At 37.6% G+C, this 12,285-nt stretch overlaps 1 protein-coding gene across 5 annotated transcripts in view; it reads right to left on the minus strand.

Moving 5' to 3' along the window:
- The window catches only part of LOC122997513 (collagen alpha-1(XIX) chain), a 95,050-nt gene extending 88,319 nt beyond the window's left edge, over positions 1-6,731 (minus strand). For all 5 annotated transcript variants that reach the window (XM_044373698.1, XM_044373696.1, XM_044373695.1 and 2 more), the window contains exons 1-4: positions 6,597-6,731; positions 3,622-3,743; positions 3,259-3,333; positions 3,072-3,171 (exon numbers count right to left, since the gene is read on the minus strand). In XM_044373698.1, coding sequence (XP_044229633.1) covers positions 3,072-3,171; positions 3,259-3,333; positions 3,622-3,709 — 263 coding nt within the window. In that variant the 5' untranslated portion in view covers positions 3,710-3,743; positions 6,597-6,731. The remainder of the gene's footprint in view (positions 1-3,071; positions 3,172-3,258; positions 3,334-3,621; positions 3,744-6,596) is intronic.
- Between the last annotated feature and the right edge of the window lie 5,554 nt (positions 6,732-12,285).

Consider the following 12,285-nt stretch of genomic DNA (forward strand, 5'->3'; position numbering starts at 1 on the left):
GTCTGGTGGAGAATCTCCCGGAAACGGCTTTAGTGTCCTGGCTTGCAAGAAATCCTATCCAGGAGGATTCTTTTAAATGAGTCAGCGGAATCAGATTGCTGTCGCTGAAACAATCAAACCTCAAATGTTCGCCTAGTTGGCTCACATCCCTATCACTGACACTCAATCCTCCAACGGATCAAAGTGGGCTCAACCATGTCAGTTTATTCGCTAAATGCATCATTCATGCTAGCAAGGACTGTAACTTCCCCTCAGCATGAGTCCTCTTTCCTGTTTAAATGGAAGTGTTTTGCTTGCCAGCATGATAGAATACTGCTACTGATAAAGCCAAATCAAATGCATGCTTGGGATCTGGTAATAGGATATTCTTCCAGAGAAGAGACTTAATACAACTCAGTGTGCATGCATGTAGCTGAAATGGGTAAATTTGCTATGTTGTTCCATTGCAAATAAGAGTTCCTCTACCTTTTCATAGACATACCTTTTTATGCATACCTGAGAAATAATACTGCAGTAGCAATAGGCCACCAGTAATAGACCCATTTCCAAAAATGTGTGATTTGCCAATGTTCATATTTTAAATTAATTCATATTAATTTGTTACCTCAGTTCAATATGCAATTGTTTTAATACAATGTGCATATGGTCTTGCATCACAAAAACAATCCTGCTGTGACTTTTACACAAGTTACAATCCCTGGATGTGGATTTGACAGTAAATACTGGTAGCATTTTGACACTACTATCATGTGTGAGGGTACAGGCTAAAAGGTATATGGTTACATAATATAGGCTATTACTAACAGAAATCCAGAAGATAAAAGCAACAGAAGAACACCTTCAAACTATATTTTCCCAAAATAATTTGTTCATGGTGTAAAAAAACTATTAGTTGGATATACTCTATCGATTGCAGTAAGCCCATATGATTAATTCACTGAAACGACAGCCACAAACCACTGAAACCACAGACTGATAAACAAACACAAACCCTAGTGATTTGATACTCTGCTACTCAGTCTCAGTGGCTCCTTTGTTCCTATATTTCTAATGCATCTTTAGCACCTACACATTATGTGGAAATAGAGTATCCAGTGTTAAGTTTTGAATGTATCATGCTGATCACTGAGACTAGAGGAGAACAAGCCACATAACTGCAAGGTGCAGCCAACAAAAATATTGTGTGAATAAAAGTATAAAGATAGGTATGTGTATATTATACTACTTGGTGATGTCTTGCTTTGCAAAAAGTCATCAGCCAAAAACAATATAACAGTCCCAACATAGCTGCTACTGTATGTAAGACTTGACTAACCTCACTATAAGACGATGTGCAAAGTGGTTAGTGAAGATGCATTTTTTATTCTAAATGTAATGTCATTTATATAAATGCCATTTGAGTCATATCTGAATACGACACAGAAGTTAATACAAGATGTAAAGCAAGCCAGGCCAAACACAGATATGCCTCTAAAGACAGACAGTCACTACAACACTGGGCTTTAATACTGTATGGAAGCGTGTTAAGAAAACATGTTGCGTTTTGTAGAACAATTTGTCATCTCACACAAATGTTTCCTGAGTGTGTCAGCTCTGATCTATGCAACATAATGTGTACTGTGCCAAGGAGCTGGCAGAACATTAGCCAGATCTAGAGAGAGTGGAGCATCTATTGCTGCATATCCTGCGAGTAAAAGGAGCAATGTTTTAGCGGTTGTGGCAGGGGCAGAGGGGCCTCCTGCTTCGTGCAATAGCCCTCGCTTTCCTTCCTCAGCTGACATGCAGTATCACCTGTCAAAGTACTTAGATAATTGGATATGAGAGGGATCGCAGTCTTGCCACCATAACCAATGACACTGTCAGCAGTGTCATTGAGAACCAGCATCTTCTTGCACTATGGGCCCCGACCGCGGGAAGGGCTGAAGTAAATGTATTTTCGTCTGGCTGACTGAACAGGGAATCAGATCACAAATCACCTGGCTCAAAGATTCTTTCACCTAGCCAGAAGGAGAGTGGCAGTAAATGTTTACAGTTGCATGTCATGTAAAAATACTAAAAATATCCTCCCCTCCTGGAAGAATGACAAAATGTTCCCTCTCACTGTTATAACTCAAGGACACAAAACAATGAACCTCAATGTAAAGACAAGTTTGGCAAATATTATTGAGTCATACTGTGTGTTCTACTTGTCACAACTGATGGGACAAAATGTAAAAGTGTGAAAGGATTTCATAAATATTATATCAAATTCAATCCCCTAATACATCATCATATCAGCACTGAGGTGAAGTCACACAGTGGTCTTACCAGTTGACCAGGGAATAAAGGTCTCAGTAAATGGCACCTTAGTGTGTCATTTATGTAGTTATTTTAATATTCCTGTCTTATTATACGTGCTCAGACTTCTTTCATTCCTTTATGTCCCACTTTTTGCCCTAAGGAGATTTCTAGAATAAACGCAATATATATTAATTCTGTTCAAATTATTCCCTGTCTAACAGCTCACTTCACAGCTTGCCCTTATTAGCTAAGGCAATTGGAACTATTGCTCTAAGCAGGGTTTATCTGGGTTGCCTCAAGTCAACTTTTTATGAAATCCAGTTATGGCAATGCTTCTTTTTTTCTGAGAATATCAGTGGATCTGAAGGAATGCAGGCTTAAACCCTCATCATGGTCTACACAACAGAGATTTACATTACCTGTACTATATGAATTTATTTGAGCTATTTTTACAATATCATTTGGTCGTAGGCAGGGCTTCTTTTAAGTAAGTAAGAAAACTGTAAGAAACTCCATCCTTAGAACCTGTACATAAGGGAGCAAAAAAGTAATAGCCTAGGTGTCTAAATGAACACTGCAGTTTAAGAGTGTTTATAGCCTTGGCCACACATGAGTGGCTGCCTCTTGCTTGCATTGAGCTGTTGTGGTCCCATTGCAGGTAGGAAGAGGTAGGAATGAAGCAGTATATCGGCAGATTATTTACTGGTTCCATGCAGGCCATCTGTCTGAGTTATCTTCAAACACTATAAGGAACCAGATTACAACACGTGAACCATATGCATACTACTCACTTTGTTGGCTTAATGAGTGGACTGCTTCCCAAACGAAATGAAGGCAGGTCTTCTGTAATTGTTCCCTTTCGGAGAAGAAACTTCTCTGTGAGATCAAATCCTGTGAACAGGATAAAAATGCGTCAGTAGATTTAAACAAGTTGATAGTGAATTGTTTAAATTGCAACTGTCTTCATTCAGGACATACCTGTGATTTCCAGGGGACGATCTAAAATGTCAGAAAACCTGCGATCCTCTACATTGAGAGAGGGGCATGAGCCATCTAGAGGAAAGCCACCAAGAAGTTATTTGTACTGGGTGCACATTTATACATTTTATAAGAACAAAGCCCTCATAAGGAACTCATAAGAGATTTAACCTGTCTGTCTGCCATATGACTTTTTTCTGTTCTTTATCTCAACTTCAATAACAGATCATTCATTTAATGGATAAAACTTGTCTTTTTTATGTTAATAAGATTATTTTATTGATGTAACATCATAATTACACTCTATTGAAAAGACAGCGAAAAGTTGCTGGACAAAAAGTTTAGGACAACAAACATACATACCTGTTCGTTCATTCACTGCCATTCCAAAAGTGCAAGGGATGGAATTTACAGTCCAAAGGAAAGCAGTCCATCTTAGCAAGCAAATCATGGCTCTGACACTAGAGAGCAGTCCACTTGAAAACCTAGACGCAAATGGAAGAGTTACATTTTCTGGGAAACATTTTCTGTTAAAAAAGAAATGATGAATCAAACAAGTGTCCTAATCTTACCGACATTTTTTTTCTGGATTCAAGTGCCAACGATGGCAGAACTAATAGAAACAACTGCAGACATGAGCAAACAGTGTTTCTGTGCTGATTTTCATTATAAACTCACCTGCTGGTTGTCACTAAGCACAGCTGTAACTTTGACTTTTGTTGGACTCATTCAGCTAGCCTGCCATCGAAACAATCTGGTTTTCCGTGCGATCACTATTCAGTTTTAAGCAAACTAGAATATAGGTAAACCTTTTGAAAGTTTCACTATATATATCTGGCTGCAACCATTTTTCACATTATTATATCAAATTGTCTTCAAATCAGGTTTGTTCATTTTTCGCAACATCCACTAAACAAGATTATGTTTTAAGTTGCATTATTGTGAATTCAATTTTAACTATAAATCATATCTGATTCTCCCATTGAACACCCCCACTCTAATGCCCACTCACGTCTCTAAAGCCTCTTTGTGTGTAAAGTTACTCAACATGGTGAATGTTATCCCGAGTCCTTCATTGATTAGTTTTCATGAACACCTACCATACAGTGATGAATGGACATGCATAGTGTATACTGCAGCTAAATCATTATACTCCAGGCTTACTTTTCTACTCTATCGACAGTTTGTAATTCATTATGTTTGTACGTCATCGCCACAAATTAGCTGTGGAACTGTGCCGATGCACTGGATTAGTCCAGAATACTATCAACGACACCTGTTTTAAGAGATGGAACATAATGGGGAGATATTACTATGTGTGATGTTGAGCTGAATGCAATATGTTGCGTGTTAAAAAGATGCAACAAGTTAACAAGTTTAAGCAGTTTTACTCATTATTTTACTTTCTCTACAATGCGATGTGATCTTCTCCTCCCAAAATGATATTCATATTTATATTCCAAATTAACTTTTAGTATGTGTCACGAAGCAACTGTACGAGAAATTCAATCCTTTTGTATTGTTTCGTCTGCTTTTAGTCACACTGCCAAAGCCTTGAGCTTTGTTGTTGTAGTAGGCTATTCTGTTAACACTCTGTTGTGTTTTAATGTGTAAGCTGTCAGCAGTGTCTTCGTCAAGGACGTCACATGCGAGGATCAAACCTGGAAACCTCCAGTTACGAGTAAGTCTCAAACTCTTTGGCTTTGCTGCCAACCAAATCTTCTGCATCACTATCATGCCTTTGCAACGAGGGCAAGAATTTTAAGGGCACAGTCATCCTGGATGGTAAGAGTCTCATCCAGATTACAGTCAATAAAGATAATAATAATAATAATAATAATAATAATAATAATATTAAACTTAGGTGGACTCTTCCAACTCAAACTTCAGTTACTTCTGGATTACTTTACCAGCAAAATCGGTGCACTTACAGAACAGTGATTCAAAAAGAAAAAGTATTTCAGGTGTTTTTCATTTTTTCAAGGACTTTCAAGGACTTAAAAAATAATAATAAAAAAAAAACAAGAAATATGTGAATACATCTAATCAATTTGGTTTTGCAATTCTTATCTTAAAACAGGAAGGTAGGTTAGATCTGTTTGTCAATCCTATACAGGAAATTAAGTGGCAGATTATGACTAATAACTACTACGTGCTTTACCTGCAATGTAGTTTAGTGACAACACAGATGTGACGCTATTACTAAGACTATAAGCCTTCTTTCCCACATGCACACTGATCTATTTCCACTGAGGAACAAACGGTTGAAGACAGAGCTGAACTTGACCTCCACAGACCATACAGCCACATTAATTTATATGCACAGTCTTACAAAGTGTGACAAATACAATTTTTCATGATACCCTCCTTATTTAACTGCAGCTGTCTGTCTTATCCAAATTAATTTTGCACCAATGATTAATTCCTACTCTGCCTACTGCAAGCACTTGTACCTTCTCCCACTGGATCATGAAGTTTTTGCATGCAGGCCCACAGTATCATGGCGCTTGGAGATGAAGTGACCATGCCACTTACAACTACAACCATGCATGGGCCGTAGACGAGTAGCACTACAGAGGTATCACATTCCTTGTCTGCGTGAAGGCTTAATGTTATTCACGTCATTTCTGCAGATGCATGCAATACACGCCGCTCTAAAGCCGAAAAACAACTCTTATTTTCCATCTTTACATGCCAATTTCTCACAAAGATTCTTTAGCATTTAAATTGGCACTTTTAACCCACATGTTGTGTTGCCTCACGCAGCTTTAGCAACGCCTTATGCCGCAAAACCTGCATGGATTTAAATCCTAAATAGATTATTTTCTAGGGTTATATCACACACATATTACAGTTTGAGAAAAGAGCAGGATCAACGCTAAATCTTGGACACTGAAGTTATCTATCCTGTCTCCCCATCATTCATTCAGCCACTTTCGGGCAATAACTTCACTGTAACACTTTGCAATATTCAAAGAAGCGTGTTTCTCTGCGCGACCGCTGATTGGCTGGATGGTTTTAATTTTTTAATGGTTAACGGAATAAAGCGGTTCCTTTTCTTTCAGTGCCCGGCACATTTCGCACTTTGCTGTTAACAAGTGATGCAATACGGTACATGTTTACTGCTGCAGAGCGTCCATAAATCAGAAATAACCTGTTCGTAAGGCATGTGTCCCGGTTGGCACATAAGTTGGAAAGATCAAGCCAAAACACTTCATGTCGAGCGACAAAAGGTGCAAAAGGTGTCCGCTACGGGTTTTTTTTCCTCATGGGACACACACGCAGAGATGCTGATTTTTCATTCTACTGTCAAATGAATTTTGTTCACAAGTACTTACAGTTGCTGAGAAAGTTTCCTCTAAGGCAAAAACAAACAAAAAGCAGCGAAAAAAGCATAATCCATGTGATAAGATGTGTGATAACGATCAGTCCGATTCCGGATTCCAGGACTTGGAAATAAAAGTCACAGTGGGATCGCCTGCTAGATCGCGGTCCTTATTAGTTGCACCGAGTGGCCCTCCCACTCTGTCATTATTACTGAAATGCACTGACAGAGAGACTCCAGCAAACAAGAGGAACACACTGAAAGCTTTCATATGAGATAAAAATACATGGCCAGTTCAAACAAACTCTCTCATTTAACTCGGCCAGGTGCGAGAATTAAAAGACCGTTTGATGCATTATGAGCATATCAGATTTTCTCAATAAAATAATTCATATGGATTGACTTGGCATTAAGGTGGATTCATGTGTGTTATTAGCGGTAAGAACTGTCCAAGTCAAGCATAAAAGTAAGTATTGGTTAATGCAAAGAGTCTTAACACATATTCATCTTGATAAAACTCAGAAAATGATCAAAGCTAAGAAATCAGTCATGTATTATGAGAAGAATAGGCCTGACATAAAGTGACAGCTTTCAGCTATACAAACAGGCCTAGAGCTATGGCAACATACTCTCATGCACATACTATTTTAGTCATGAGAAGCAAATGCCAACTCTATGGAGGAGGCAACAACCTCAACATTCACTATACTGTGTGCAAGTGTTATGTTGAGTTTCAAATGCAGATTTAATTTTCTTATTAGTGTAGTGTAGCTAATTCATCATTCAAAATCTAAAGTGTCTGCTCATGTTGAAAATGTTACTTTCCATACTGTTGTATTAAAACTAAAGGTATTTGTGAAAGCTGTGAAGGTTAAAGCGAGCAGGTACTTTGTCCCCCCCTTTTTTTTTTTTTTTGTTGAAACAAGCGCACCAACAGTTCAAGAGACTAAGTCCACGGAAACAGGTGTTAAGGCTCTACACACATGACTGTTTAGACAGATGATTTTAACGCACCCTCCCCTTCACCACAGGGACACACACACACAGACATACTTTTCAGCAGTGTGATGAAAGAAACAAAGAGTAAAAAGTTTTAAAGAACAACTGTAGATTAAAATGGAGCAGATGGCTGTATTTCTCTTGTTGAACATTATACAAACAAGCATTTCACTTTTTAGTGGTTGCTTTGAGTCTTTTGTTAATTCTTTGTTTTTTTTTTGTTCTAAGCGAGGGCTGAATTACTTTAACTGTTGGTAGTTTTCTCATTGTTCACATATAAGGGTGACCTTTACTAAATAGATTTTTCTGTTACTATAATGTTATAAAAACATTAACACTTTGCAAAAAAAAAAAGATACTCTGTGTGCACGGGATATTTAATTTCAATAAAGTCATCCATTTTGAGCAAACCGAATGCCTTTTCAGCAGCTCTGCTACAACTGTGACATAGTTTCCATTCTAACTGCATGTATTTATTTCAACTCAGTCCCAGATTCTGTGTCATGTTACCAGCAGCTAAGAAGTGTCTCTTACCACTGAGAGTGGATTGATAACAAGGTTGTGCACAGACATTTAAAGGGACCAGTTTTCCGTTAAACAAAAGTGACACTTTCTCCATCTGCAATCAGATTCTTTAACATCCAATAAAGTTATTCTTTAAGCCGACATGCTCGGCGGGAATCCCTGCTTCTCTTCAAAATGGCATCTACAACACTTACAACAGTACAGTTTGCATTTGGACTATTTCTTCTATACAAAATACTTGAGCTGAAAACTGTTCACTGTGAGGTCTGTGAATTGTTGACTCTATTAATTCTGAAAAAAACAAAAACAATGTCCTAGTTTTCTATAAAATTAAATTTTCTTCACCTCTGTTGTATTGGGGTGGCAGCAGAAATCTCAGCGGTGAATAACAGCCCCGGTTTATACTCCACACCAAATCGAGTCACAATCTACTCACAGTGTTGTGAAAAGCCATGTAGTTGCTTGGCCGGTGCTCTCTTGGCAAAGACAGATTGTGTTGAGTTTTTGTTTGCCAAACCTATATGAAAAAAGCTTCTGTATGAGCTTTTGTGTGCCAAATCTGTATGAAAAAAGACCCCTAATACAGTTTTATGGACATTCTATTATGATTTTTTTGACTTGAATTAAGGGTTCGGGCTCCGCTTGTATCCTCACTAAATCATAAGTTGTCAAACATTTTCATAAGTCTCAAGTCGTTCCAATGAAAACTGTTCACTGTGTGGTCTGTGGATTATCCAGTGTAACTAGGACATTGTTTCTGAAAAGACTGCAGTGTATTTTTTTCAATGGTGTGAACAACACAAATTAAATTATATTCACTTCCATTGTGTTGAGGTGGAGAGAGAAATCTCAACAGCTTCCCAATATGTCTTTTTCCATTTTATATAATTAAAAATGTAATATTTTGGTATTTTAGGGGTTGTTGGACTAAGTCACTTTGACCCCTAATACTGTTTTATGGACATGTTTTGTTATTCTTTGACATTTTGTTTGTTGATCATTGCAAAATCGAATTACTATATTAACATATGAAAATAATTTTCTGCAACTCTAATAGCAACACAGGCTGCTATTTGCAATCAACACATCCAATATAGGGTTCTTGTTTCCTGGAACACAGAAACATGAACTAAGACAGATGTCAGAGGTCAGAAATGCATTATATCATTTAAAACCTCAAAGAAATTAGTTTTCAAGAGTAGATTTTCAGAAATTTTCTCACAGGAGAAGTGTGTCTCTAGACCCTGCTAGCATTTCTGGGGAATTAACCTTTGAAAGATTATTTTCATGGCATTTCAGCTTTAATAGACAGTTCACTCTTCACGGTGAAAAGTCAGATAACAAGGGAGACATGGGGGATGTGGCAAGCAACAGATGGTCATGCTGATTCTGACCCCAAGACATTACATTTACATGTTTGGCTCCCTCCTGACATGACTCGAAAATATTCCAGACATAATGCCGGAATGTGCTCTTTAGCGCTTCTTTATTTCTATGATGAGAGCATTTGCAGTTAAAGCATCACATGTTTTATACTAACAAGCAAAATCTATCTATCTAAAAGCACTAAAAAAATAAAGTGAGGATGCTTTCAAAAATAATGCCATGAATAGTTTTTATTTACTTCATACAAAGCAAAGTTCAGTAAACAGAAGAAACCTAATATCAACATCTAAACGAATATTTGGTTCGAGCATGCTTTTCCTTTAAAACAGCAGCAATTCTCCTTAGTACACTTGCACACAGTTTTTTAAGGTACTTGGCAAGTTGGTTGTTTCGTGCATCTTGGAGAAGTTGCACACAGTTCTTCTGTGGATTTAGGCATCTCAGTTGCTTCTGTCTCTTCATGTAATCCCAGACTGATTCCATGATGTTGAGATCAGGGCTCTGTGGGGGCCATACCATCTGTTGCAGGACTCCTTGTTCTTCTTGACGCTGAAGATATTTTTTTATGACTCTGGCTGTATGTTTGGGTTTGTTGTCATGCTGCAGAATAAATTTGGGACCAATCAGATGCCTCTCTGATGGTATTGCATAAGATTCTTATCCATCTTATCGATGGATAGGAATCTAAACATCTAAATTGCCTAAAATTTTTTTGCACAGTACTGTATATACTGTATGTACTATACATATTCACTGATCTCTGCTCAGGTCCGTGAACATCAACAAGCATCACCCAGGTTATCAAGCTTTATTATGCTCATTTTGTCATGCCTGAATTGAATTATTGCGGTGTTTGCATTTCGAGACACTTGAGCTGACTTTCCAGCTGCCCAGGCAGCCATAACTGCATGTGGAGAAAAGCCCAAAACAACATTTTGGTGTTATTCCAAGTTGCTTTTCAGATGTTGTGGAGGTGGTGTTTTGATTTATGGGATGCATTTACAGTATATTGATCTGACTGGAACTGCTCTCAGTGATAGTATTCACGACCTGCTGGTCAGAGCATCCAAACAAAATGACTTCTCGATGATACAGTAGCTGCAGGACAAAGTAGAGTTTCAACTCTCTGAGTCCAAGTATGTCCTGTATAATATGTTTATGAATGATTGTTTTCACACTTTTTTTTAATTCAAAATAAAATGTGCTGTTAACATCACATGCTCCAGCCTGCAGAACAGCATCTTTGCTAAATCTGTTGATGAGATTAGAAGTTGGTGGTTGAAATACAAAAGTGTTGTGATGTTGAAATGATTATAAGAATATAATACAATGTTGATCACACCATACCACCTTCATTCTATTGCACCTGATGCTGTATAAGTGCTCTGAATCTCATAATGAATGTACTTAAAACTGGGTATTTCTGTGTGTGTGTGTGTCAATGTGTGTATGTGTTTCTGCATGTATGCAGCATTAATATTTGCACTGGATATGTATATACGTAAGCTCAGCAAACACTATTGTTTGCCTTCAATACAAACAGACTAATCACTATTCTGATTCTTCTTTACGCCATTCTAGTTACTATTGTTGAAGAGGTTCAGGGGCAATACACCTGTCAGTTTTACAGGATCATTTACTGAATTGACATATGGCAATGCACTAGACAAAGACAGTATATTGTGTGTCACTAATCTGTAAGCAGACATAACCATTGATGTGTACCTTTCATTGGCTCATAAAAATCACAAAAGCCATTGAGGAGTCTGATTCATCATTTCTAAGAGCTCACCTGGGCATGAAAGCTACCAGTATGTAGACAAAAAAAAAAGAAAATTAAAAAGATACATTAACATGTTAGTTTGGCCTGCAGCTATTAGTTCTGTGGAGTCCTCTTGAAATATGATCATATAATTGAACCACCTATTGAAAATTATCAGTTGGTGGCAACCACATTGGGAAAGCTGTATAAAACTGGTTCTCTTTGATATCAGCTCAAACATTGAGTGGTTTGGACCAAATGCTGAACATAAGGCACAAGAGTGAGTCTGATAGGCATGGTATTGTTTTTTTTATCCTTCAGATTTTTTTTTCTTTTTTTGACTTTTCTGATATCCTCATCACAGCAGTTGCAGTCAACAGTACAATGAAGGCATTGTTAGTCAAGTCAAGTCTGTTTTATTTATATAGCGTCAAATCACAACAGAAGTTATCTCAGGGCACTTTTCACATAGAGTGGGTCTAGACTGTACTCTTTATTTTACAGAAACCCAACATCCCCCATGAGCAAGTGCTTGGTGACAAGGAAAAACTCCCTTTTAACGAGAAGAAACCTTGAGCAGAACCCGGCTCTAGGTGGGCGGCCATCTGCCTTGATCAGTTGGGTTGTTGTTCTCTGTTATTATTGTACAATGTATTTCACCTAGTTTTTGTATACACTGTACAGTATTCTTAACTGAGTTTGTTCTACATTTTTGCATTTTAATGTGTTGTCTGTACAACAAACTGCCCTTGGTTTACATTTCAGTGAGGGTGTTCCTAAGCAACCTGCTCTCATGAAATGTTCACAAAATATTTTACATAAATTTACCTATAATGGCCAATTGCATAAACTGCAAATAATACACACACTAAGTTAATCTTCTATTCAAGGTTAGAGAATGACTAACACTTAAGGTTGCAGTGTGGCTTTAATCAAAGCTATTTTAAAAGAAAAAGGCCTATATTCAGAAATGGACCCTGCATCATCACATCACACATCACACTGACAACATCCATGCAAAATCCCAGTA

The sequence above is a fragment of the Thunnus albacares genome, chromosome 14 (assembly GCF_914725855.1).
Source record: "Thunnus albacares chromosome 14, fThuAlb1.1, whole genome shotgun sequence".
In the NCBI taxonomy this organism is placed as follows: Eukaryota; Metazoa; Chordata; class Actinopteri; order Scombriformes; family Scombridae; genus Thunnus; species Thunnus albacares.